Source organism: Lates calcarifer, linkage group LG4, assembly GCF_001640805.2.
Source record: "Lates calcarifer isolate ASB-BC8 linkage group LG4, TLL_Latcal_v3, whole genome shotgun sequence".
Classification (NCBI taxonomy): Eukaryota; Metazoa; Chordata; class Actinopteri; family Centropomidae; genus Lates; species Lates calcarifer.
This window is the reverse complement of record NC_066836.1, coordinates 545,952-573,783: the sequence shown is the minus strand read 5'-3', so window position 1 is coordinate 573,783 and position 27,832 is coordinate 545,952. Positions and strand designations below refer to the sequence as shown.

At 43.0% G+C, this 27,832-nt stretch overlaps 1 protein-coding gene, 2 long non-coding RNA genes and 1 gene segment (V, D, J or C); 2 read left to right on the top strand and 2 right to left on the bottom strand.

Moving 5' to 3' along the window:
- LOC108884896 (T-cell receptor alpha chain V region CTL-F3-like) overlaps positions 1 to 5,544 on the bottom strand; it is a 29,955-nt gene extending 24,411 nt beyond the window's left edge. Inside the window, 1 exon segment of the V gene segment in view lies at positions 5,285 to 5,544. Within this exon segment, the coding sequence occupies positions 5,285 to 5,327 (43 nt within the window).
- The window catches only part of LOC127142406 (uncharacterized), a 70,834-nt gene extending 59,296 nt beyond the window's left edge, over positions 1 to 11,538 (top strand). Inside the window, exon 3 of the long non-coding RNA XR_007813132.1 lies at positions 11,034 to 11,538. This is a non-coding gene — a long non-coding RNA (uncharacterized LOC127142406). The remainder of the gene's footprint in view (positions 1 to 11,033) is intronic.
- A 1,691-nt stretch (positions 11,539 to 13,229) lies between these two features.
- Positions 13,230 to 14,154, bottom strand: LOC108884916 (uncharacterized). The gene is made up of 3 exons (XR_001961142.2): positions 13,781 to 14,154; positions 13,510 to 13,684; positions 13,230 to 13,376 (listed from the first exon to the last, which is right to left on the bottom strand). It is a non-coding gene; the product is annotated as an uncharacterized LOC108884916 (long non-coding RNA).
- Positions 14,155 to 16,855: 2,701 nt separating this feature from the next.
- LOC108884886 (armadillo repeat-containing protein 1) lies at positions 16,856 to 23,387 on the top strand. 3 transcript variants are annotated; one of them, XM_018679000.2, is made up of 7 exons: positions 16,856 to 17,270; positions 18,727 to 18,920; positions 19,028 to 19,119; positions 19,509 to 19,698; positions 19,994 to 20,110; positions 20,420 to 20,494; positions 21,124 to 23,387. In XM_018679000.2, exons 2-7 carry the CDS (start codon positions 18,759 to 18,761, stop codon positions 21,313 to 21,315), a joined length of 828 nt encoding a protein of 275 aa, XP_018534516.1. In that variant the 5' UTR covers positions 16,856 to 17,270; positions 18,727 to 18,758; the 3' UTR covers positions 21,316 to 23,387. The 3 variants fall into 3 exon arrangements, with proteins under 3 accessions (XP_018534516.1, XP_018534514.1, XP_018534515.1); XM_018678998.2 differs by lacking the exon at positions 16,856 to 17,270 and adding an exon at positions 17,343 to 17,679; XM_018678999.2 differs by lacking the exon at positions 16,856 to 17,270 and adding an exon at positions 17,686 to 18,049.
- The last annotated feature ends 4,445 nt before the right edge of the window (positions 23,388 to 27,832 follow it).

Below are 27,832 nucleotides of genomic sequence, written 5' to 3'. Positions count from 1 at the left end.
TTATACATTTACAGATACCAATTTTTGTTTCACCTCTCAGCCTGAGAGAACTGACCAAATTTATCATGAGAGATATAATGGTGAGTGCCATAGCTATCTCCTGTAATAAATCAGAGGGAGCAATGATAGACTGTGTCAAGGGATTTAACAATGGATGATGGAGCATTTCTATAAATTATGTCTCCATAACACAGACATGAGAACTATTTTAACAATCATTTTACTGTAAAACATAAGCAAGCAGGTTCTCTCTCTGTAAAAGCAGTCAATTATTTTGGTACAGTTTACAGACCTGGTTGTGTTTATGGAATTTAAATGTAAATTTCTCGTTGGGTCCAGATGCCAAGATATTTATATTCAGTGACACTTTCAATGTCAGATCCATTTGTAGAGGAAACAAGCTTTCTGAAAGATTTTAATTCTAATTGTACATAGTCAGCAATACAATACACTACAGTGTCATCTGCATAAAGATGGCCGTGACAGCCATTCATTTAAATAACAATGTTGTTAATATACCTAATGAGAAGAATCAAACCCAGAGTTTACCCTTGTGGAACATCCTTTATTACATGGAAGAACTGAGACTGGGACATTCCTGATTTTACACATTGAAACTGATAATTTTGAAATGAATCAAAAGCATTTCCATTTAGACCAACACTAGGTAACCTTTGTAAAAGTAAAAAGATGATTAACTGTATCAAATGCTTTTGATAGGTTCAAGACCAGATATATTATTTGTAACCAAAAGAATATCTGAAATTGTGCTGGGATTAGCTCTAAATCCAGAATGGTGCAGACTTAATACAGAGTGATGTTTTCATTCATTAGTTGATGTATTTGGGGTGTTGTTCTACATGTTCCCAAGGAATAGTGAAGAATGGAGGCAGCTCAGTGATGCTCTATAATGAGGATTGACTGAGTACGTCAATGTTCATTCATTTGTTTTCATGGTGTGTTGTGTTTGAACCATCATCCAGTTGGTTTGTCATTGATGTGGATTTGCTGCTCATGTGAATCCTCCCACAGTGTTTGATTAGCAGCTGTAACCACAGTGACTCTGATAAAACAGGAATTAGCAGAATCCATCTGATATGAAGCTGTGGTTTGAATCCCACTTCCCTCCTCTTTGAAGAGTAGTCAGATATCTGTGTTCAGGTTTTTGTACAGCCTCTTCTACACTTTGTATCACTGTGTTTCTAGAGCACAGTAGTAGAGACCTGTGTCTGCCAGGGTTAGTCTGTTTATGGTCAGTTCAGTTGATTTATCTGTTGTTTCTGATTCATATCGTTTATCAGGAATATGGTCATCACCTTTCTGTGTTCCTTCTCCTTTATACAGTATAAACTGAGGTGTCTGAAGGTCAGAATGATGTCTGTACCAGTAAAGGTAAATGTATGTGTTAGTTGTCTCATATGTACATCTGAGTGTGACAGATTGTCCTTCTCTTTCACTGACTTCACCTCTTTCAGGAGAGATTGAGTCTCCAGCTGTTAGTCCTGGAAAAAGTAGAGAAAATGAAGCCATTAGACTAACATTGTCCATGAGGCTGAGAGGAGAAGACAGTGGAAAATGTCAGTGTACAGTGTTACTCTGTGGACAGAAACAGCTCAACTGTAGCTGAGATCACAACTAGATTGTACAGGACGTCATGACAAAGACAGATTATTGTGTGTTTTCAAGTATGAAAATTAATAGTTTCAGGTCTTCTTGTGTAAAACATACGTACCTACGAGAGTTGAAAAGAAGAAAATCACAGTGAGTTTTTCCATGTTTACAGAGGAGAACTGTTGAAACTGGACATTCAGGATGAAGAAGTTGTGAGTGGTTTTGTGAGTTGTGTTTGGTCTGATGTTCACAGCTGGAATCAAACAGTTCTCTGCCAAGCAGCCACCTCTGCAGTCAGTAGGAGGAGACTCATATATCAAATGAATTTCATTTCTAAAGCTCTTTATCACAACTGTGTCTGATGAGGGAAAAGAATCTAGACTGGATCAGAAGAAACCACTGAAGTTTAACAGTGTGTGACTCCCTCTAGTGGATGTTGTGGAGTATTGTGTTGTCTTTGTTCCAAAGGTTTTTGTACAGAGTTGTGGTGTTTCCTGTCACTGTGGGCCTCACAGCACAGTAGTACACAGCAGAGTCTGTCACTGCAGCAGAGGAGATCTGTAGGTGAAACTCCTTTGTTTTCTTGTCATGGTTAAAAGATAAACCTTCAACCTTTGAATGTTCCATCATGAGAAGCTGTGGAGATGAACTGGACTTCTGTTGATACCAGTAGAGGTAGCTGCCAGACTGAGAATAGCTGCAGGAGAGAGTCACAGTGTCTCCTTCCAAAGCCATCATTACATCTTTAGATGGTTTCACTAAATCCTCAGAGGATCCTGAAAAGAACAAAGATATATTTAAACTGTGTATCTTTGTGTTGAAGTTTAGTTGATGAAAAGTGAACTCCATGAAAATAAAGTCACATGACCTATCACCTGTTCCACCTTGATACGTCTGTTGAGTACTTACCAGTATGAAAGGAGACTATCATCATCCAAACTAAAAGCAGTAGCATCATTTGACTTGTCCTGAATGAAGAATAGAGAGAACACAGCAGCTCTTCAGTTCCAAAATGAAGCCTTTCATATTCAGTTGTGTAGCTCCTCCTCTTGCTGTGCTCTGTTTCCAATCAGGCTGATGGAAGCTTTAGAAATGACAGTGATGCTGCAGTCATCATCATCATCATCATCATCATCATCAGAGAAGCTCAGACTGAAGGAGGAATCTGCAGAAAACTCACCTGAATTAATCTGTAGAGAAACAACTCTCTGAAAACCTCAAAGCCAGGCTGCTGCCTACTGCACAGAAACTCTGACTGCTATGAATGTGAACCATGGTCAAATAACAAAAAGATTGAAATTGCCACTATTCATTCTACAGTATTGTAGATTATACAGACAGACTTCTATTATTACCTTCATCTGAGTTTGGGTGGAGCTGGAGGTGGAGTGTAGGGCCCTCAGTCAGCTGATTGACCCTAGAGGAGCAGACCTGGCCAGTCTCTGGCCCTCTGTCTCTACATGGCTGGCACCCAGACTGTTGGAACACATTCTTCTGCCCCTCTGCACATTTCTTGTGGAAAATAAACTAGCAGTCATGGTTGACCTGTGTGGACTACTTCTCTTTGCTGCAAGCCTGATCCACTTGCAACAAATTGGGGTTCATCTGGGATCTTTGTTTGATCCTTAGGTGATTGATATGAGGGTGTTGATGGTAAGTTTGAGGCACATTTGGGAGCAAGCTTCATGTATCTTGGTAGTTTGGTTTGTTCAGACTCAGTGGTGGTTGATCAGAAAAACTGTTCATCCTGATGTTGGGCATAAAAGTTGTTACCTCTGGGGGTTACCTTTTCCCAGTATAAGCAACGTCAGCCACCTGTGGGCGGGTGACACTAAATGGCAAACAACTTTCACTATGACATGAAAACATTTCAGTCATGAATATGTATAGAAATTTAATGCATGTAATTTTCTTTCAGGAAACTTTGTCACATATATACTGTAATTTATCAAAAGATATATTAAAATATCTAAAATATGTAGCCACACCACACAATGACAAAACAACAAACACAACAGGAATAATTTTTTTATTTTTCACAAAACTGCAAAAACATGCAACCACTACATTCAAAAATAACATAGTATTAAAAAAAAAAACATCTAAAAAGTTACTGCAGTACAATGTAAACTGCAATAAAATCACTACAGGTTTATTTATTTATTTGTTTATTTTACAAACACCAGTAGAGGACACTCAAAGACCACAAATGGTTGACACACCTCTGTTTGCAAATTCAGTATCAGTCAGGTCTAATGTACTGTTTGAGTAAATGGAATTCAGAAACCAGTAAATGACCAATGTTAATATTGAAATACATGTAAACATTAAATTGTTAATACATGGTATCAAATGTAATGATTTAACACAACTTAAATCATGCAGATATAGTGAACAGAAATACTTGAAAAAGTAAAAAATACAGTAGATTTAAATCACATAAAATTATGATAATGTTTCCTGAAAACAAAATACAATGATGTGACGTGACGTTAAAGCACCATGACGTGTATAGAATCTGTAAAACAAGTCACACTTTCATCTGTGTTGTGGGTAGTTCTTGAGTTTAACCATTTTTTTCACACTTCTTCACCCACCACTTTCACTTTGACAAACATGGGAAATAACTTACACAAGTTATTGAAAGTTGCCCCTGGAACCAATTTATGGATTAATTCATCTGTACTATTCAAGTCACCTCATTCAGGATTGCATGTGAGTCATCTTCACAACCATTCTCACAGTCATGTTTTCTGGGGCCCCCTCTCCACAGTCTGCAGGAGGTCCCCACTGCCACCTAGCACCACATCCTGAACCAGTACAAAACCTTCTGTCAGGTTGACTCTGTGTGCCACACAATAAACAAGCAAATAAAGACATAAGGATAAAACATTTGGACACATTTCAGGCTGGCTTATGGAGAGAGAGCTTGGTTTGTCACATTAGCTAAGCAACATCCTGTTGAAGTTTAACAGTGTGTGACTCCCTCTAGTGGATGTTGTGGAGTATTGTGTTGTCTTTGCTCCAAAGGTTTTTGTACAGAGTTGTGGTGTTTCCTGTCACTGTGGGCTGCAGAGCACAGTAGTACACAGCAGAGTCAGACAGCTGAAGCATCTGGATCTTCAGAGGAACTGACTTCTCCTTGATTGCAGCATGAAATCTGTCCTTCTGGATCTCTGGTGCGTGATCCACTGATTTTGAGAAACATTTCAGCATGTACTTTGGAAACTCATTTTCTTCTTGTTTGTACCAAAAGAGAGTGGGGCTTGAATATGTTGTTTCAAATGTACAGTTGAGTGTAACTGTGTCTCCTTCAGCAGCAGTGACGTCTCCTGTTGGCTGGGTCACTGTGTCTTGTCCTTTACACTCTGGGGAAGAACAGAACATGCAGAGGAAGAGATGAATTAATAAAGATGATTGATTAAAGGAGAACAATCAGTAGGTTTAAAGAGTTACCTAGCCAGAGAGTCAGACACACAGACATGTAGAATAGATGTGATTTTCACTGATCATTGTCAGTTTGAACCATAGAAAGTGTTTTACAAGGTAACAAATGTCAGCAGAAATGATGTGCTCTGATTTTCTGTAGAATAAAGATGAAAAGCACTTACTGTATAGCTCAGTAATATGTTCAAGTGTTTGAAGAGGAAACATGTTGTGCTTTGTATCTTACCAAAGAAAAGAGCAGCAAGAATAATCCACAGCCAATGTTCCATGTCTACAACAAGGTTTAAATCCAGAGGAGAAACTGGCTGATGTTCAACATTCAGTCTGAGAATTGTTCTCTTCACAGCAGCAGTTATTATTGACAGAATGGTTGAACACAGTGCACAAGTAGTGCACCGCCTACTTGATAATGTGGCCCTCTAGTGGAGGTAAAAAGCTGAGTTGAAGAGTGTGGAAAAAAGGCTTCCAGCAGCTTGTCAGTGTGTCAGCTTGTGTTTTTGTACAGAGTTGTGGTGTTTCCTGTCACTGTGGGTCTCACAGCACAGTAGTACACAGCAGAGTCTGTCACTGCAGCAGAGGAGATCTGCAGATACATTCGGGTTTTATCCTCACTCACTTTAACAGACAGTCCAGAGACTGGATCTGATATTAATTCTCCAGACTCCTGATGAGAGACGAGGAACTCTGGTGGTTTTCCTGGATATTGTCGGTACCAGAAGAAATAATCAGTATAAGCAGCACCAGCACCTTTTTTGGAGTATTTGTAGGACAGAGTAACAGAGCTGCCTTCAAACGTGAACTCTTCTTTCTCGATTGGAGTCAGTTCTTGACAGCTGACACCTAAAGGAAGAGAGAACTGTTATTACTGTGTTTAAAAAGAAAGCCCTTTATCACATTAATGAAATAATGGAATTATATCAATTGAACTTTGAGAACAAATTTACATCATAGCATACCTGTTAGAGTAGTGAGAACCAGCAGAGACAGTTCATAATAGTCTAATGACAGCATGTTGAATAAAGGTAATGTTTGTGGTTTGTGTATTGAACTCTGCTGAATATGGAAGTTCCTCTCTCTTCTATAGTTCAGTAACAGCTCAGCTCCTCCCTGAATCTCTCCGTCTCTTAGATCTGTATTTTCACTTCTCTCTGTTACACTTCCTCTACCTTCAACTCTGGAAGTGACTCTGATGCTGCAGTCACCATCATATAAATCATCTTTCACTCATGTTGAAAGCTTTTCATTGAACATCAAATTACAAGAAAGTCAATCCAATAAGATCTCTGTGCAGTGAGACAAATAAATGTCCATAAAAATTATTTCTTTTTCAGCATTGTAGTTAGCAGCTTTTCTTCTGCATCAGCAGTTTTTTCAGGCATTTTTAGTCATTTTCAACATTGCTTCAGATATGTATTGCAGCATTCACATTGCATTTTCCTCAAGGAATGTAATAATTTCTGTTTATCTTTGGATTCTGTTAATCAGACATTCTGTTGATCAATTCTTCTTCTGTTAAATCATCAGGACAAAGAATCTGGACTGGATGATAAGAAACCATTGGAGTTTGACAGTGTGTGACTCCCTCTAGTGGATGTTGTGGAGTATTGTGTTGTCTTTGCTCCAAAGATTTTTGTACAGAGTTGTGGTGTTTCCTGTCACTGTGGGCTGCAGAGCACAGTAGTACACAGCAGAGTCAGACAGCTGAAGCTTCTGGATCTTAAGAGGAAACCAATTGTCTTTTCTCTCAGCATCAAGTCTGTCTTTCTGGATCTCCGAAGCATGATACACAGTTGATGACAAAGATTTCAGCAGGTACTTTGGGAAATCATTGAATTCTTGTTTGTACCAGTACAGAGTGGGACTTGCTCTAGTTGTCTTAAATGAACAGTTGAGTGTAACTGTGTCTCCTTCAGCAGCAGTGACGTCTCCTGTTGGCTGGGTCACTGTGTCTTGTCCTTTACACTCTGGGGAAGAACAGAACATGCAGAGGAAGAGATGAATCAATAAAGATGATTGATTAAAGGAGAACAATCAGTAGGTTTAAAGAGTTACCTAGCCAGAGAGTCAGGCAAGGCATTTATTATTCCTGCTTTAACCTACCTTTTAGTATGATGAGAAACAAAGGAAACATTCCACAGTAATGCAGTGAGAGCATCTTACAGACAGTATGTGTGTTATGTATGGTTTAGATATTGAATGCATCTGACACTGGGAGTTGTTTTGTGTTCTGCTCTTTGACAGTGTTGCTCCTCCCTCATCCTGTTCCTCCTCTCATATCACTGTATGTTATCAACACCAAAACCACACCTTAGTAGATTTTACAGCTTTAACCCCAAAAACATAAACCTCTGTAATTCTGCTGGCTTTTCTTTCTTACTGCTAACACCAAGTTCTACCAGTGTTGTCAGTGTGTCAGTGAATTCAAAAAGGGATTTTGTAGAGGGAAGGTCACATGCTGAGTCTGTGTTGCTCATACAAATATTATAGTGAGTCATATATAGTTATATATAGTTTTATACTCTAGTATAATTGAGTATCATCTGCATAGCAGTTGATGTTTGTGGTGTGTTCCCTGATAACATTGCCTAAAGGAAGCATATATGAGGTAAATAAAGCTGGTTCAAGAATAGAACCTTGTAGAACTCCATGTCTCACTTTTGTGTATATGAAGGATATGTAATTAACCTGAACAAACTGAAGTCAATCTGATAAATAGGACTTAAACCAGTTTAGTGCAGTTCTTTTGATGCCAATTCAAGGAACTCACTAAACTGAAAAAAACTGAACATTTAGACAGAATCAAGCTTGTCATATTTGACAAAATGACAGTTTAGATCTTTGCTGTTGAGCTGACAGAAAAGATGGTGGAGTTTATGTGAAAGCTGCTGTTTGTTTAAATTCAGACACTTTTACTCTTCAACTGGTGAACTGTGACTCTACTGGATGTTTGCTGTGGATTTTAATGTCTGAACATATAAATGATCATAAATCCAGAGTTGATTTCTCAGTGTGCTCAATCTGAAGTTATTTATGTATTTATTTTCTTTTTGTTGTCATGGTGTGTTGTGTTGGAGCATCATCCAGTTGGTTTGTCATTGATGTGGATTTGCTGCTCATGTGAATCCTCCCACAGTGTTTGATTAGCAGCTGTAACCACAGTGACTCTGATAAAACAGGAATTAGCAGAATCCATCTGATATGAAGCTGTGGTTTGAATCCCACTTCCCTCCTCTTTGAAGAGTAGTCAGATATCTGTGTTCAGGTTTTTGTACAGCCTCTTCTACACTTTGTATCACTGTGTTTCTAGAGCACAGTAGTAGAGACCTGTGTCTGCCAGGGTTAGTCTGTTTATGGTCAGGTAAATTGATGTACCTGTTGTTTGGGATTCATATCGTTTATCAGGAATATGTTCACTAGTCCATGATCCTGCTCCTTTCCAGAGTATAAACTGAGGTGACTGAAGGTCAGAATGATGTCTGTACCAGTAAAGGTTAAAACCACTTGCTGATGTCTTATAGTCACACCTGAGTGTGACAGATTGTCCTTCTCCTCCTCTGACTTCACTTCCTACAGGATAGATTGAGTTTCCAGATGTTAGTCCTGAAAAAAGTAGAGAAAATGAAGCCATTAGACTAACATTGTCCATGAGGCTGAGAGGAGAAGACAGTGGAAAATGTCAGTGTACAGTGTTACTCTGTGGACAGAAACAGCTCAACTGTAGCTGAGATCACAACTAGATTGTACAGGACGTCATGACAAAGACAGATTATTGTGTGTTTTCAAGTATGAAAATTAATAGATTCAGGTTTTCTTGTGTAAAACATACGTACCTACGAGAGTTGAAAAGAAGAAAATCACAGTGAGTTTTTCCATGTTTACAGAGGAGAACTGTTGAAACTGGACGTTCAGGATGAAGAAGTTGTGAGTGGTTTTGTGAGTTGTGTTTGGTCTGATGTTCACAGCTGGAATCAAACAGTTCTCTGCCAAGCAGCCACCTCTGCAGTCAGTAGGAGGAGACTCATATATCAAATGAATTTCATTTCTAAAGCTCTTTATCACAACTGTGTCTGATGAGGGAAAGAATCTAGACTGGATCAGAAGAAAGCATTGAAGTTTAACAGTGTGTGACTCCCTCTAGTGGATGTTGTGGAGTATTGTGTTGTCTTTGCTCCAAAGGTTTTTGTACAGAGTTGTGGTGTTTCCTGTCACTGTGGGCCTCACAGCACAGTAGTACACAGCAGAGTCACTTTAGCTGAGATGATCTCCAGATCTACACGTTTCTCTCCTTTGTTAATGTGAGCTGGGAAATCAGAAAGAACTCGATGAATCAATCCTCCCTCATCAATATAGAGCAGGAACTCTGGTCTGGATCTCTGGTATTGTCAGTACCACTGGATATTGTAGATAGCACCGTCATATTTACAGGTCAGGTTGATGTTTGTTCCCTCTGCAACAATTTCTTCAGCACTTTCTGGCTTTATGCTGTTCATGGAACCCATGTCTGCAAAATGAGTGTTATTCATGTTAGTTAGTCTGCAAGAGATTCTGACATCAAGAGACTCAACAGAAGTTATTTACTTTTTCTTTCATATGTGATCATTCTGAGATACATTAAAAGCAAAACACATATTTTCTATCATTAGTTGTAAAACTCACCTATGAAGTGAGAGAAAAACAAAAAGAGGTAAAGCAACATGTCTTTGAAGTTGTTGAAGCCAAACAGACAGCAGATGAACAATGTTCTTCCACTGCAGTAGAATGAAAAAACTAAAGAGCCTCTCTGCTGCACAGCCCTTCTCCTCAACATCAAGCTGATTGTGCTTTTAGTTCCTCAAACATTTCTGTATATGCTTCCCTTGGGCAATATTATCAGGAAACACAGCTTTATCTGTCAATGGAACCTAATGAAACCAATCATCTAGCCAAACTCCAAGCTTGTCTTAGGGACATTAAAATCTGGATGACAAGCAACTTCTTACTACCAAACTCAGATAAAACTGAAATCATTATCATTGGTCCTGAACACATCAGAAACCAACTTTCTAATGATATAGCTCCACTAGACGGCATTGCCCTGGCTCCCAGCTCCACTCTAAAGAATCTGGGAGTCATCTTTGACCAGGATATTACCTTTAACTCACACATAAAACAAACTTCTAGGACTGCCTTTTTTCATCTGCGTAACATCTCCAAAATTAGACATTTTCTGTCTCAAAAAGATGCAGAAAAACTAGTCCATGCATTTGTTACTTCTAGGCTGGACTACTGTAATTCATTATTATCAGGCTGCCCCAACAAGTCTCTAAAGACTCTGCAGCTGATTCAAAATACTGCAGCACGACTACTGACAGGAACTAGGAAAAGAGACCATATTTCTCCTGTGTTAGCCTCTCTACATTGGCTCCCAGTCAAATCCAGAGTAGAATTCAAAATCCTCCTCCTCACTTACAAAGCCCTTAATGGTCAGGCTCCATCTTACCTTAAAGATCTCATAGTCCCCTACAATCCCACCAGGACTCTGTGCTCCCAGAATGCTGGTTTACTGGTGGTTCCCAGAGTTTCCAAGAGTAGAATGGGAGGCAGAGCCTTCAGTTATCAGGCTCCTCTACTGTGGAACCTTCTCCCAGTTTGGGTCCAGGAGGCAGAAACACCCTCTGTACCTTTAAGAGTCGGCTTAAAACTTTCCTCTTTGATAAAGCTTATAGTTAGGGTTGGCTCAGGCTTGAACCATCCCTTAGTTATGCTGCTATAGGCCTAGACTGCCGGGAGATCTCCCATGATGCACTGAGCTCCTTTCTCTCTCTCTCTCTCTCTCTCTCTCTCTCTCTCTCTCTCTCTCTCCCCCCCTCTCTCCCTCCCTCTCTCCACTCAATATGGATTCATATCCCATGTTACATGTTACTAACTCAGTATCTCCCCTTTCTTGTAGTATTGTGCTCTCCCATCTCTCTCTCCTCTTCTGTCTCTTTCTGCAGGTATTTCTTCCTCTGGAGCTGTAGAGTCTGATCTGTGATGACAAGTCTCCTGCTGCTCCTACAACTCCACTCAACACCTGCTGCTAGAATTAGAAATTACTTATACTGCTATTAGTTGTATTGCTGTGTTAGTAGTTAATACTTTAATTATCACTACTATCATTACTACTGCTGTATTACTGGCCTCATCTTACATCTGATATGGAACCTGTGTTATGCTATGTTCTTCTTTCGCTATTCTCTACCCCCCCCCCCCCTTTCTCCTTCTTAACCCAACCGGTAGAGACAGATGGCTGCCCACCCTGAGTCCGGTTCTGCTCGAGGTTTCTGCCTCTTAAAAGGAAGTTTTTCCTTGCCACTGTCGCCTAGTGCTGCTCATGGTGGGATTTGTTGGGTCTCTCTCTGTAAATACCTATTTTAAAGAGTACGGTCTAGACCTGTTCTATATGAAAAGTGCCTTGAGATGACTGTTGTTGTGATACGGCGCTATATAAATAAAATTGAATTGAATTGAATTGAATTGCTCTGGAGACAGAAATAATCTCATTGGTTGAGTTGGACCTCAGTGGGTGGGGCTAGGGAATCAGCCTCATAAATTTCCCATCTGAGGAACTAATAAAGGATTATCTCATGTGAAAACCAGACAAGTCTCTAAGAAGCCATATTGTTAAAACAAACGATTCAATAGCTAAGACAAAAAGACTGGGGGAGAGAGGGTACACCTTGGCAGGATAATCTAGATATAGAAAACTTTACATACAGTGGTGTTCGTTAAGACATTGGCTTTTGTACCTTTAGGTCCAAGTTTAACCAAATTGCAGAATGTTTGCAATTGTCGCCTCACAGCCAGTAGGTTCTGGGTTCAAGCCCTCTTCTGTGTTGAGTTTGCATATTCTCCCTGTGCCTGTGTGGGTTCTCCTCGGGTACTTCGGCTTCCTCCCACAGTCCAAAGACATGCACCTTAAATTGCTCGTAGGTGTGAATGGTTGTTTGTCTGTATGTGTTGGCCACAGAGGGCTGTATCTGCTTCCTCTTTCTGACTCTATAAAATATTCAGAGTTCTCCTACCATCATGGAGGCTTGGTCTTCCTTGTATGAAGTCATTCTGATCCCTGTAAATCAATGTAGCAGTTACCATCTCTAATCCCAACAGTCCTTCCTGAAAAGCTTCAAGTAACATTGTCAGTAGAAGTCTCAATAATTTCTCTTGAATTGTTTTTTCCAAATGTCCATCAGTAAGCTGTCTGGCTCTGATCCCTGTGTTCACAGCAGCTGTGGCATCTGAAAGTTCCTTGAACATTGTGGTTGAGGTTTGGTTAACTGTGGATTCTTCTGAGATACATGGAAGATTTTATTGAGTTGAATCTCCCTGTCTCAATGCTGCTGTTAAATCCACCAAGGTAGAAGATTCCCTGGTTTTTCCTCTTTGGTCATAATAGGTACTTGTTCAAATTTGTACCAACTTCACATAGAATTGCTATATGCTAAATGCTGACATGTCATTGTGTTTGATTATGCTGATTCATTTCTTTTGCATCTCTTCACTAAGTTTTTATATGCTTTGTGTTCAAGTAGTCTAATGTTAGGGCGTAATGGAAAGTTGCCATTTGATTTATTATTATTATTTTTTTTTTTTTTTTAACTTATTTTTCGAGAACTTGTGCTAATGTCGCCTGTGATCTGCCCTGAAATGAAAGCTTTAAAGGTTTCCATCTAGTTGTATTCACTAGAAAATAACAAGTGTAGTTGCTTCTCTACAGATTCTAGAAATCAAGTTTCCAGGAGCCACTTTGTCTGAAACCACCATCATGGAGAGTCATGAATTAATAGATTTTATATAGGTCATGTAGACAAACCAGAGAGTTTTTTCTGTTTTCAGAGTAGCTCTGTCTTTTTGATTTATTGCTTCATTTTTCTGTTTTATTCTCATCAACACAGAGACTCTAGACTGGATCAGAAGAAACCATTGAAGTTTAACAGTGTGTGACTCCCTCTAGTGGATGTTGTGGAGTATTGTGTTGTCTTTGCTCCAAAGGTTTTTGTACAGAGTTGTGGTGTTTCCTGTCACTGTGGGCCTCACAGCACAGTAGTACACAGCAGAGTCTGTCACTGCAGCAGAGGAGATCTGCAGATGAAACTCCTTTGTTTTCTTGTCATGGTTAAAAGATAAACCTTCAGCCTTTGAATGTTCCATCATGAGAAGCTGTGGAGATGAACTGGACTTCTGTTGATACCAGTAGAGGTTTTGTACAGACTGAGAATAGCTGCAGGAGAGAGTCACAGTGTCTCCTTCCAAAGCCATCATTACATCTTTAGATGGTTTCACTAAATCCTCAGAGGATCCTGAAAAGAACAAAGATATATTTAAACTGTGTATCTCTGTGTTGAAGTTTAGTTGATGAAAAGTGAACTCCATGAAAATAAAGTCACATGACCTATCACCTGTTCCACCTTGATACGTCTGTTGAGTACTTACCAGTATGAAAGGAGACTATCATCATCCAAACTAAAAGCAGTAGCATCATTTGACTTGTCCTGAATGAAGAATAGAGAGAACACAGCAGCTCTTCAGTTCCAAAATGAAGCCTTTCATATTCAGTTGTGTAGCTCCTCCTCTTGCTGTGCTCTGTTTCCAATCAGGCTGATGGAAGCTTTAGAAATGACAGTGATGCTGCAGTCATCATCATCATCATCATCATCATCATCAGAGAAGCTCAGACTGAAGGAGGAATCTGCAGAAAACTCACCTGAATGAATCTCTACACATTCAGAAGTTTCAAATGTTTCTCAGAGCATTGTCTCTGGTGGTTTAAGATGTGAACATCTGTCTCTGTTGTTTTCTGTGTAAAACTCCACACAGCAGCTGTGTGTTGATGAACATGAACTGTTCTCTCTGATTATTACCTCTGTCTGTTTGGTGCCACAGCTGTGTCTTACTGTCATGGTTCAATAATGTAACTCAGTGTGGTCAGCAGAGTTTCACTGTCTGCCATCTTCAAGTGCAGAGACAAGGAGACAAGAGATGGAATAAGAAACAGTGGAGACAAAGAGACACATCATGTCTACAAACAACAAGTGCTATTACAGTTCAAGAAAAAACTTTTTATTGTCCTGTGATCTTTGTATTTTATTCACCTTGTTTATCATAAAATATTGTTCTGTTTGAAGCATCATCCAGTTAGTTTGTCATTGATGTGGATTTGCTGCTCATGTGAATCCTCCCACAGTGTTTGATTAGCAGCTGTAACCACAGTGACTCTGATAAAACAGGAATTAGCAGAATCCATCTGATATGAAGCTGTGGTTTGAATCCCACTTCCCTCCTCTTTGAAGAGTAGTCAGATATCTGTGTTCAGGTTTTTGTACAGCCTCTTCTACACTTTGTATCACTGTGTTTCTAGAGCACAGTAGTAGAGACCTGTGTCTGCCAGGGTTAGACTGTTTATGGTCAGTTCAGTTGACGTATCTGTTGTTTGGGATTTATATCGATTTGTATTGGGATTATAGTCATATCCACTGCCTTTTGCTCCCTTTCCAAGTATAAACTGAGGTGCCTGAAGGTCAGAATGATGTCTGTACCAGTAAAGGCGAATGTATGTCTCAGTTGTGTCATATCTACATCTGAGTGTGACAGATTGTCCTTCTCTTCCACTGACTTCACCTTCTACAGGAGAGATTGAGTCTCCAGCTGTTAGTCCTGGAAAAAGTAGAGAAAATTAAGCCATTAGACTAACATTGTCCATGAGGCTGAGAGGAGAAGACAGTGGAAAATGTCAGTGTACAGTGTTACTCTGTGGACAGAAACAGCTCAACTGTAGCTGAGATCACAACTAGATTGTACAGGACGTCATGACAAAGACAGATTATTGTGTGTTTTCAAGTATGAAAATGAATAGTTTCAGGTTTTCTTGTGTAAAACATACGTACCTACGAGAGTTGAAAAGAAGAAAATCACAGAGAGTTTTTCCATGTTTACAGAGGAGAACTGTTGAAACTGGACGTTCAGGGTGAAGAAGTTGTGAGTGGTTTTGTGAGTTGTGTTTGGTCTGATGTTCACAGCTGGAATCAAACAGTTCTCTGCCAAGCAGCCACCTCTGCAGTCAGTAGGAGGAGACTCATATATCAAATGAATTTCATTTCTAAAGCTCTTTATCACAACTGTGTCTGATGAGGGAAAAGAATCTAGACTGGATCAGAAGAAACCACTGAAGTTTAACAGTGTGTGACTCCCTCTAGTGGATGTTGTGGAGTATTGTGTTGTCTTTGCTCCAAAGGTTTTTGTACAGAGTTGTGGTGTTTCCTGTCACTGTGGGCTGCAGAGCACAGTAGTACACAGCAGAGTCAGACAGCTGAAGCTTCTGGATCTTCAGAGAAACTGACTTCTCCTTGATTTCAGTATCAAATCTTTCCCCCTGGAACCCTGGAGATTTATCTGGTGGTCCAGAGGTGAATTTCCGTAGCATGTACTTTGGAGATTCATTGACTTCTTGTTTGTACCAGAACAGAGTTGGAGTTCCACTGGTCTTAAATGTACAGTTGAGTGTAACTGAGTCTCCTTCAGCAGCAGTGACGTCTCCTGTTGGCTGGGTCACTGTGTCTTGTCCTTTACACTCTGGGGAAGAACAGAACATGCAGAGGAAGAGATGAATCAATAAAGATGATTGATTAAAGGAGAACAATCAGTAGGTTTAAAGAGTTACCTAGCCAGAGAGTCAGAATCAGGATGTTTCTCAGCCAGTGTTTCATGTCTGCAGTGAGAGAGAGAGAAACACTGATCCTCTGATGGATCTGAGCCTTCACATCATTGGCTCTTCCTCTTTATCATCTGTTTACCAACTCTCTTCCGTCACATTTACATTCAGCTGCAGGTCTTTTTCAGAGCAGTTCATAGTGAGGAGCCTGAACCTGTGAAGTTTCTGTTATAACAAATCATCATTTTCATCATCGTCATGACTCACAACATGAACTGGATTTTGTTGGTGAATCATGTCGTCAGTGTCATCTTGGTGTCGCTGTTGTTCAGTGTAAATGTTCAGTCAGGTTTTTGTACAGAGTTGAGATGTTTCCTGTCACTGTGGGCCTCACAGAGTCTGTCACTGCAGCTGAGGAGATCTGCAGATCCTCACCATCGTTCTCTGCAGAACCTCATTGACTCTGCTGGTCTTGTGCTGAGGAGGCGATCTCTAGGACACAGTTCTGTTTTCTGGACCGTTCTCTTCATTCCTCACTGGAGTGACTCCACAGCTGACTCTAGAGCAGATGTCATCCCATTGTGCAGCCTCCTGCAGCACAGTCCATCCTTTAAACTGCAGTCACAAAGGTCAGTAAGAGACATGGTGACTCTGCCTGTCGGCCAGCAGGAGGCTCTGTCTGTCTCTGCTGCCATCAGCCTAACCCTAACCCTCCACAGGCTGTGATTGGACAGTTGACAGGTCCTTCATCTGTGAAGCTCAGCAAAGAGAAGAAATAAGCTGCTGCCTAAGACGCCCGTCTCTTCAATCATCTTCGTCTCTACTGACTTCTACTGTGCAGAAGCCCTCCGTCTGTTGAAGCTGTGTTCAGTCTCCTCACTGTGTGTTCATTGTGTTTTTTAATGCTTTAATTCACTTAGTAAATGTGCATTTAATCCAGTATTTTGACTTTTGTTTTTATTACAGTCTGGATTGATCTGAAAAACATTGATTCCCTTTGTTGTATTCAAATCATTTATCTTTCTGTCACACTTTCTGATCAGTGATAGATTAATTATGATTTACTGGTGATTCAGTTCAAGTATTTACAGTCTGTTCTGGCACTGGGTTCACATTTATTATAAATAATGACTCATTCATTTGTTGTGTTTTTTAATCTTCCAGTAAAAGCTAAAGTCAGTTGTTTGTGTTTGTTGTTGTCAGGTGTTTGCTGCCCTCTGCTGGACAACGCTGAGACTACAACACTCCTCATGTCATTGTTCAGTTATTACAGACTAGAGGTTAATAATTGTCTTTATAATGTTACAGTAAACACATCCAGCTCAGAACAATATGAGAGAAATGGTCTGGTGTGGTCTGTATCACATGTTCACATCTAACTACATCTTATTTTCAGTGTCTGCAGCTTCTTCCTGTTCTGCTCATTCACGCTCTCATCTCATTCATCCCTTCACTCAGAGCTCAGAGACTCTAATGGACACGCTCAGACCTGGATCACCAGACCCAGACTTCACGGAGTCCTCTGAGAACCAGCCTCAGGACCCAGGTTAGACCCAGGACCCCTGGTGAATCGGACTGCATCAGTTCGCCGACACCTACAGGGCGTGGGACCTTTAACTCTTAGAACAGCGCAGCTCATTGGTCAGCAGACACGAGGGGCCGCTCTCCGTCCAATCACAGGCCTCGGTGTTACGCCGCCGCCCTGGCTGCTCTCCAGCAGGAAGACTGGCCTCGGTTTATTTCCTGTCGGTGTAAACAGCGTCGTTAACGTGTTTTTATTGAAGTGAAGTTGAAATAAATCCGTGAATCACCGTCTCCCGCCTCCAGCTGCTGCCTGAACACCGTTAACGCTCACCTGTGGTTCATGCGTCAGACTGACGGAGGGGAGGCTAACCGGGCAGCTAGCCGCTAACGTTAGCCGTCAGCCCGGGGCTCGGTGCCGGTGACCGACAGAGGTGAGCGCTGTTAGCATTAGCATTAGCATCCCTCTAGACATTAGCTTAGAGAACCACAGCTGTTCTGACCCGAAATACACCGTCTGAGAGCCGGGCTGACGGGTGACAACACCCGCTCCTGTTAGCAGGTCACCGGGTGTGCGCTCTGACCGAAGACACACCGAAGCTCAGTCTGAAATCTGACGGTTTAATGGGAGTGTGTTGACCAGAAAACCTGCACACGCCCCAGTGACACGACCACACACCGTGACAACCGTCAGACAGTTCTGGTGAATTCGGCCCAACGACCCGTCACCGACTCTTATTTCACCTCAGTAAAACAGTGTCAGGTGTCCAAACAGCTGTAGGTGTGTTACTGTGGAGATAACAGGTGGGTCCACGCGCTCATGTCTGTCTGCAGAGGTGAACGATGATTTAATGTAAAACAGCGTTAAACTGACAGTTTGCTTTGAGTTCAGCGGGAACACTGTGACACAGGTAAATACACTCAGATACCTGTTACACTGTCACACTGAGCTCATGTAATCTGACTCGTGTTTAACACGAGGTGCATTAAGCTGTTCTTCAGGATCATAAATACTGGATGTAATCTGCAGCTTTAGAATGAGCTGTGAGGAGGAGGAGGAGGCGGAGGAGGAGGAGGAGGAGGTGCTGTGTCTGCTGCTTTGTCTCTCTGGTGTGTGTGTCCTGCTGTTTGAGTACAGTGTGTGTCTGGCTGTGAGGTGATTTCCTCCTCAGAGTGCAGGATCATGTCAGTGATAGTTTCCTCTCTCTGAGATTCACTCACTCATTCATGGTTTAATGCAGAGCTACCTGATATTACCTGTTGGATTACCAGCTCCTCTGTCCACTGTCAGTTACTGTTTCATATCCACATATTTACAGATGTTGATTATCATCAGTGAGAGCTCCTGAACGCCTCCTGAACGCCTCCTGAACCTGACATCGCTGAGTGACCTTTAGTTTTTCTGTGTGCAGCTCAGAGCTGATGATGCAGCAGAAACCCAGGTCTGTGTCTGTGTCTGACTCGGTGTCTGTCGTCCTCAGCTGGTTCTTGCATGGGTGAGTGAACGTCAGCCATGAGCGCGGAGCCGGACGCCCTGGCCGTGGTCAACCAGCTGAGGGACCTGGCCGCCGACCCCATGAACCGCCGGGCCATCGTCCAGGACCAGGGCTGCCTGCCGGGACTCATCCTGTTCCTGGACCACCCCAACCCTCAGGTCGTCTACTCCGCCCTCCTGGTGAGCTGCAGTCAGTCGGGACGCCCGCTCTCATTTCAACACTCAGATCCAGGTGTGGTGCAGCCGGGTCTGAGCCCGTCCATAACTGTGACTGGTTGATGTTTCAGGCGATCCGTTACCTGGCAGAATGTCGAGCCAACAGGGAGAAGCTGAAGGGGGAGCTGGGGATGATGCTGAGCCTCCAGAACGTCGTGCAGAAGTGAGTCTCTGACGTCCTCCTGGACACACTCAGATTTAATACTTAAAGTTCAGTTCAAAGAGGAAGCGCAGGGTTTTTAATGATCACTGACTCGAGTCCTCAGACTTCAGTCCTCTGTAAACACTGTGTCAGGTGTAATCATGAGACAGACCTTCAGGGTCTCAGCTCCTCAGAGACCTGGATCAGGTCTGAAAATGGCAGCCTTGTTCTGTAGTCAGACGTTCATGTGGTTTTCTTTGATCCAGACCAGCTGGAGATAAAACTGTGGGGGTCCCAACAGAGAGGGTTCAGGACCATGAACCGGAAGTAGGATGTAAAGTTAACAGGATGGTTTAGTTCACTGTAGTGTAGCAGAGGCTGAGCCTTCATCCTCTCGTCGTGTCGTCCAGGTCGACCACTCCTGGAGAGACGAAGCTCCTGGCCTCAGAAATCTACGAGCTCCTGCAGGCTTCTGGCGATGCAGACTCCGAGCCGGCCGAGGAGGCCGTCAGCAGCCGCCGCAAAGCACAGTTCTTCCTGGGTTCCAGCAACAAGAGAGCCAAGACGGTCATCCTCCACATCGACGGCCTGGACGACTCGGTGAGACCCCAACATTCATTCTGTCACACATGTTAACAGCTTCTCCTAAGCGCTGTGGCATGATCCTGATCCAGGTCTCTGCACAGTGAACAGAGTCCAGACTGTTGATCCACAGCTGCTTCAAGCTGCAGAGCAAAACCTTTACATCCACTGTATCTCCACATTCAGGGGTTTAGGATCAAACTTTGTAACCACCTCAGAAACAAAACATCTGACTGTAGTCTGTCTTTGTCCTGGTCCTGGTCCTGGTCCTGCTCCTGCTCCTGGTCCTGCTCCTTCTCCTGGTCTTGGTCAGAGTCGGAGGAGTCTGTGTGAGGAGGCCCTGCTGAAGATCAGAGGAGTGATCAGCTTCACCTTCCAGATGGCCGTGAAGAGATGCATTGTCCGGATCCGATCAGACCTGAAAGCAGAGGTGAGACCAGAACCAGGTGGTTTACACATCTGGACCCAGAGCTCCAGGACGTCTGAGAGCTCCACGTGTTGTTGGGTCGTTTAATTCTAATCAGACGTCGTTCTTAATGAACTCGTCATTTAAATATAACTTTAGTCGTCAGATGAATGTGGTGAAGTACAACACTTCTCTCTGACGTGTAACAGGTGGATGAAGTCAAACTCAAACTCTACCTGAATAAAAGTCAAACTCTTAACACTGACGGAGTCTCCAGGACTCTGATGAAGTGATTAATCATCAGTGAATGACAGGTGGTGTTTCTCTGCTCAGGCTCTGGCGTCGGCCATCGCCTCCACTCAGGTGATGAAGGCTCAGCAGGTGGTGAAAGGAGAAAACGGAGACGAGGTCAGTTTTACTTGTGATGTCGGTGTGTTTACAGGTCACAGGGGTTTGATTTGACAACTTAACATCTCAGTTAAACAGAAAAACTCTGAGGCTGGTGAAGGACAGACTGAGCTGTGTCTCTGAGCTCGACTCACACCAGCAGGGGGCAGCAGAATAAAAGCTCTGCTTTAACTGTGAAGCTCCAGTTTCAGAAGCACAGAGCCTCTGTCTCTCAGGTGAATGTAAAACATTTGATCAGATCCATAATGAAGAGTCTGTCTGCAGACTGTTGGACTGAGGTTTGATGTTCACAGTCAGTGTGAAGCCACAGCAGCTGGTTAGCTTAGCTTAGCATAAAGACTGGAAACACCTGTCCAACTGGAGTAAAATCCAGCTCCTCTTAAGACCTGATCCACATCTGGATCTGGTTCAATCAAAAACAACTGAAGAATAGTTGTTTATGTCACTGTAACCTGTTACCAGGCAACCAGTCGTCTTTTAAACTGAAACTAGACTTGAAAAGAAGAGAAGCGGGGAGGTTACCTGTGTGTCCACCTGCAGGTGACACTGCAGCTCCGTCGTCCACAGAGTCAGGTGTCTCTGCAGGTGAACATGTGTGTGTGGCGTGTTTTACCTGTCGGTGTCTCCAGGTTCTGATCCCGTTTGCTGAGGGCGGTTCGGTGGAGGTGGAGCAGAACGTGGACCTGCCGGACTACCTACCAGAAGACGAGAGTCCGTCTCAGGAGCCTGACAAGGCGGTGAGCCGGGTGGGTTCTGGTCAGGATGGGAGCAGCTGGCTCGGCGCCGCCGCCAACTTCCTGTCCCGCTCCTTCTACTGGTGACCCCATGGGGCCGCCTCCCCCTCCTCCTCCTCCCCCCTCTGTTAAACCTCCCGCCTCCTCAGAACCAAATCCTACCAGCTGCCAAATCTCAGCGCTGTCAGTGTCAGCCGGAGACAAAACTGAAACACGACTCCAACAGTGAGTTCAAACACAGACCCCAGATCTGTCAACACCGCCGTGAACACCGCTGTCACAGTCGACAGGAACTGTGGCTTTACAGTTCTCTCTGGAAACGGGTCCATATATTACAAACCAAATTGTCTTAACAGACAGGAAGTGTCCTAACGGACACCACCGAGTTAGAATGAAGAGGCCTGGCCGGGACGCCGCTCTCCTCCTTTGACCTTTTTCTTATTTATTATTTAACAGACTGAGTGACTTTTCTTCTGCAGTGTGACGTGTTTGAAAGGTCGAGTTCAGTCAGCGGTGCCTTCAGTCTCTCTGACCCACGACCTGAGGCTGCAGCTACCTGCTCTCTGTTACTGTTCTCATGCTGCGTTCCTTTTAGACGGAGGTCAGAGGTCAGAGCTGGGAGTGATGTCACCTCCGAGTCAACCTCATTCTAGTTGATAAGTCAGGAAAACATGGACGCTCACAGGAAGTCTTTGTTCCTCTTCAAAACAACGTTAGCAGAGTGTTCACTGCTGAGGATGTGAGGAGCAGCCATTTTGGATTCTGATGTCGGTTGCTCCGACTTTCTGAGCTGGAAATCCAACTTCGGTCTGGGAAGTGAGAAATTCAGACTTCTAACTAGAACGCAGCATCGGTGTCACACATGATGACAAACACCCAACAGACTGAAGGAGAGGACAAACAATGGTTAATACAGAATCAGAGGAAACAGAAAATCCTAAAAACCAGTTTCAGCGTCGGCCCACTGATGTAACAACAGTGATCCAACTGTTGGAGACATGAAACTCTCAAACTGTTCCCAGGTTCTCAGGGTTTTTCTGTCCAAACTCAGACCACATGTTTCTGAGTGTGTTTCTCCACCCAGCAGCTGCAACACCAAACACATCACACACACACATTTACACTGGAACTGAGTGTGTGTTCCTCACCCTGCTGTCAGGTGGTAAAACTCATTCTTTTTGTTGCACAGCGTCAGGTGACCTCCTCCTACCTGAGCAGGTAAATCCCACTGCCAGCTGTGGGTGTTTGTCGTCATGTGTGACAGCAGTGGTTAGCTGCAGCCTCTTGTCATGTTTCTGTGTTAACGTGTGTTGGAGGGTTAAAGGGCCGTGACCTGCAGAGAGGTCAGAGACTCGGAGGCCGTGGGTTCGATTCCTCCTCACTGTGAGAGGGAGACGTTGTGTCCTCGGGTCAGTGACGGAACGGTGCTTTACTTCCTCTGAGAGGTTTCTGGACCCGTCACCATGTTTACAGCGACACACCCGTACGAATGCCTTTGAACTGAACTTTAGATTGAACACTTCCTGTGGGTCAGATGCTGAACTCTGCCTCACATCCAACCACATGGTGTTTGATGGAGCGACGTTACCTGAGCTTTATTTTCTCTTCCTTTTGTGGTGGCGTCTGACAGACAGAGGGTTGATGGGAACCGGTTTCTGACCACAGATGAATCTGGGTTGATGTTTTTATTTAGAGTAGAAATCTGTTAAACACTGGACCATGAGCTTTTTAAAGTTTAACCACACGATCACAAACTGAGTCTGAACAAACACTGAGCGTCAGCAGCAGACAGACAGTATTACACTCCACACAGGTGTTTTATTAAACTGAATTTATTTCATTCCCTCTGAGCTCAGACACATTCCCTTCACTCTGTGTTCCCAACAGAGAGAGAAAGTTACTGATGTTTTCTTTAATCAGGAGGAAGTGAAATCACCTTTAATGACCTTGTACAGATTTCTACTGTCCTGATGTGTTTCTGTGAGTTTGTGTGTTCATGTACCTGCCAGGTGTGCTTGTAGCTCCGCCTACACCGCTCGCTGTCCAATCACATTCAGAGTAGTTGTCATATGTTAGCATGATGCTCGAGTCTAAAGCAAACTGACCTGAACATAAACAACATGATGAATAAAAGAAGACAGACGTGTGTTCAAACATCAGACCTGTTGACTGTGTCATCACCTGTTCATCACCTGTTCATCACTGACTCACACATTAACCTGGGCTGTGGTCCTTCGCACTTCTTCTCAGGACTCAGCAGAAGACAGAAGAAGTATTTAGAGAGTCTGACTGCTCTCACACTGCCTGTTTTTTAAAACCAACATGTGAAAACGTACAGAGACAAACTCAAACTTCAGTCAGGTTTCCTGTCCAACACAGAATCACAGCAACATTTAACCATCAGCTACTGACAGGAAACCACAAGTGAACCAGCCTCACTGAGGAGGGCGTTTAGTGAAAGCATGTTTCTTTATATATTCTTTAGTTGTGATGATGATGAACTTCATGATGACTCCTGACTGAAGGAGAAGAAACCTGTGTTCATATATTTATATGTTTGGAGTTCTGTTGTGTTTACATGTTGGTGAATCTGCGTCGTTTTAAACGCTTCCTTTCAGTGAAGTTGTGTGTCGGACTACAGCCCAGGACAGACAGACTCTGACTCTGTTCAGACGTGTCTTCTTCATGAGACTGTTGCCTCTGCTCTGCTCTGCTCTGGCAGATGAAGATCAGTTTCTGTGGTAGATGTTTTCACTTGTATTCACTCATGAATGCTTCCTGACTCGAGCTGTTACATACCTGCTGTGTGTTAGAGAGGGTTGGCTGACTCCAGTAAACAGACGTGTAGAGACTAGTTATTACTGCAACATGCAGGTTTCGTAGTGTTGTATTGAACTGCAGTGTTTCTATGTCTGTGCAGAGAAAATCACTGAAGCTGCAGGTTCTCACCTTTAACTCTGAACATGTGAAGCAGCTGTTTCTAATCATCCTCTGGTCAGGACGATGTGGCTCCTGTGGTTTTCCTCAGAAACATTTTGTGCTGTTGCGTCATTAAAGTCATGCTCATTTTTAAGTGAATCACAGGTTCTGTTTAAATCAAGTGATTCAGATGTAAAATCTAAAATAACTCCTGTTTTTTTTTTTACCTGAAATCTGTTCTAATTTAAGATTTCATCATCATCGCTGTCGTCATCAGTGCCCTGCTGTACATACAGTCTAATGACAGTTCCTGAGTTTCCTCAGAGAATAAAATGTGTTTCATGGTGACCAGTCAGAGCTACTCAGAGACATAAAGTCTGAGGTCCTGAGGCCAATGATTCAGTCTGATTCAAGAGTCAGTGGCCAGTGATTCAGTCTGATGGATTTTCCACATTCACATTCAGTCACTAAAGCTGTGTAATGGACAGAACCTGAACCAGGACGAACCAGGACTGAGTCGAGATGGAGAGAACGGGAAGGAGAACAGCACTATAGAGAATTATACAAGCAAACATGAGTCTGAAGTTCTGAAGCAACACTCAACTAAATCTTCATGAGTTTACATCAGATTGAACCTGCTGTCGGAATTGTTAAAAATAATGATTAGTGTAAAAACTAAGACTTTGTCCCAGACATGAGCTCAAACCAGTGATCTGATCGATGGCTGATTCAGAGCTTTTAGGACCAAAACCAGGTTATTTCAGAACTGAAACATTAAGTCTCACAGCATGACACTGCTACAGCCGATCTGAACACTGTAAAATGAAGCGATGAATACTTTATGTGCCAGTTATAACTGAGGTTGAGAACTAGAAACTGTGCCAGAGCTGAGGTCAGATCTGCTTTGTGTTTGCTGATTTTTCCAAACACGAGAGCAGATAAAGGACAAGAGTCAACACGTCTTCACCCACATTTATTTTTTCTGTTTTTCTTTGTACCGCTGCCTCCAAACTGACATCACAGTTTAAGATTTTACAGAGCATCCCACACAGCGAAGGAGCCTGTAGCATGAGAACCATGTTTAGGACCTACTACTGGTCTTTGTAGTCTGTTTACCAGGACTCTTTACATGTGCCCAGTCTAAGTTGTTGATGAAATCTCAAGTCAAAGTGACAGAAAAAGAAGGAACAGAACCATGAGGGGAAGTTTGGGCAGTCCCTCAGGAAGGAGGTTTAGTTTCAGAATGGTGAATAAAGCCAGTAATATTCAGCAGTAGCTTTTATTTTCCCGCAGCCTCAGGCACTAACCGCTGTTGTTTTTCTTTCTGAAGTGAATGAGGCTCTTTGAGCAGCGAGCGTCTGCTGTGACTCTGATCCTAAACTCCACACAAGTTGAACAGAGTTTTTTGTTTGGGCCTGAAAGCAGAGCTGAGTGAGTTGAGCTCAGGAGAGAAAAGCTGCTGTTGTTGACGCCTGAATGCAGCTTGTCACTGAGAGGTTACTGCAGTTCATTCAGAGGAGTTTGAGGAAAACGAGGCTGTAAACGCCTCATCCAGCACCAGATGAAAGTAAACCTCTGTCTGTCTTCTGTCAGTTTTGTTAAATGTTGCTGTCGCTCTTCTTCAAAGTCTCATTTATGTCCATGATGTTTGACCAAAGACGACTCTGTTTCAGGTCGGCTTTCCAATGTCCAGAGAAGAGATTCACCTGAACCCAGGTGAGTTTGACTGGTTCAGCTGAGTCTCTCTCTCACTGGGGGGTGTTTGCAGGTTGGAGGACATGGCTTCCTCCTCCTTATCACCTCTGCACTGGGCTCAGTTGGTTTCAGTTCATTCAAGTTGACAAAGAAAGAAAGTACTTGAGGGATGAGTTTTATCATTCCTCACTGCGTCGTACTATAAACACATGGTTCGTACCATGTGCTGTCTGATCATTGTGGAATGTGCTGTACTTGTGTTTCTTCCCTCTCTCCTTTTTCTCTGGTGTCTGCCTTCTGATTGGCTCATGTTCAGTCAGTTGTACTTTATGTTCAGTGTTTTGTGGTGACAGTCACTCCAAATGTTTTTGGTTTCATACAGTCATAGTACTTTTACACAGTTTAATTTACATGGGAAGTATCTAAAGATAACGGTCAGTCCTAGCTGGGTCTCCTGGGTGAGGGCGTCCATTTTGTAAAAAGACTCAAACACCTGACGACCCCAGGAAACATCACTGTTGACGTGTGCAGGCGTATCACAGGACAAAGCACAGGACGAAGCATGTTGAAAGCTGTTAGTCAACTTACAACAGCCTGCAAACATTAATCCAGTTGTTTTTCTGGATAAAATAATGTCCTTACTGTGGCTCCGGCCTGAAAATCTTTGATTGGTTCTGTTGTTTTTCCAACCAGCCACTGACAACCTGAATCTGTGAATCTGTGTCTCTGGAACCAGACTGTAGGTCAGGGGGGACCAGCAGGATAAAAGTCTGAGGCCGTGGTTCTCTGCTGGCAAACTGTGGATTGTTCCCTTTTGCCTGGAGGTTAAGGTGAGTCAGCGCAGCGTCAGCAGGAATGTGGGCGATGTACCAGACTGAGGTGGTGAAGAAAGAGCTGAGCAGGAAGACAAAGCCGCTGATTTCAGGTTGATCTGTGTTCTGACCTTCACCTGTAGTCAGGAACTCTGGGTGCTGAAGAACCAGGTCATGAATACAAGCAGCTGAACTGAGTTTCCTCCATGAGGTGGTCGAAGCCTCAGAGACAGGATAAGGAGGGAGGACATAGACTCACTGCTCTGTCACTTCAAATGGAAATTCTGCTCATCAATCTTTATTGATTTCCTTAACGTTCCTGATCGGTTTTCCCTCCCTGTGCAGCTGTAGCAACAGTCTGTCTGTCATCATCTAGTATGGATGAAATTAGAGAACATTTGCACAGACTTGGTTCTCTTGGTTTCTTGGTTCTGTTGGGAGGCCGAGGCAGAACGTTAGATACATGAGATTTGTAGATTTTAAGCCCATGTTGGACAGAAAGATGTTTCAGTGAATCGATGGTTTTTCCAGCCATTTGAAAAGATCATTTTACAGACAATACAACCATCACTGTCGTCATCACTCTCCCTGTGATATGAAGTTTGGACTGTTTCATCCTTCTTGCTGCTTCCAGCTTAGACACAAGTGTGATGTTGTTGTTTTCCCATCTGTCAGACAAACAGAACAGAAGCCTACGAACGAGATGGTTCAGACCATTTGCGACTTCTTGATTCCCTGTTTTTGAAACTGGTCGGAGCTTCCTGGGGCAGACCCAGAACCCACTGCAGAGACCATGTATTCCATCAGGCCTGGGAGGAGCTGGTACAGGCTGATTCTCGCCTTACTTACACCTTTATATTGGGAAATAAAATGGTAAAAATGAATGTTGCAGGTCATTCATTCCCTGGTATTTCCCTGAAGAATAGATCAGAAGATTTCCAGACAAAGTCCTCAGAGACGACTGCTCCATTTAAATCAAACGTGCAGAACGTTTCATTCAGCAGATAAAGAAAAAACTCTCGGTATGTGGTTGTGGGCGGCGTTGGCGTCAGGGGAGACTGGTAACCTCAGAGTTTCTAAAATTCTTGAGCACCCCACCCCACACCACCCCCACCCCAACCAATAAAGTTTTACAGCCTTTATCCAACCCCCCACCCCCTCCTCTGTGTAAGGTTTAA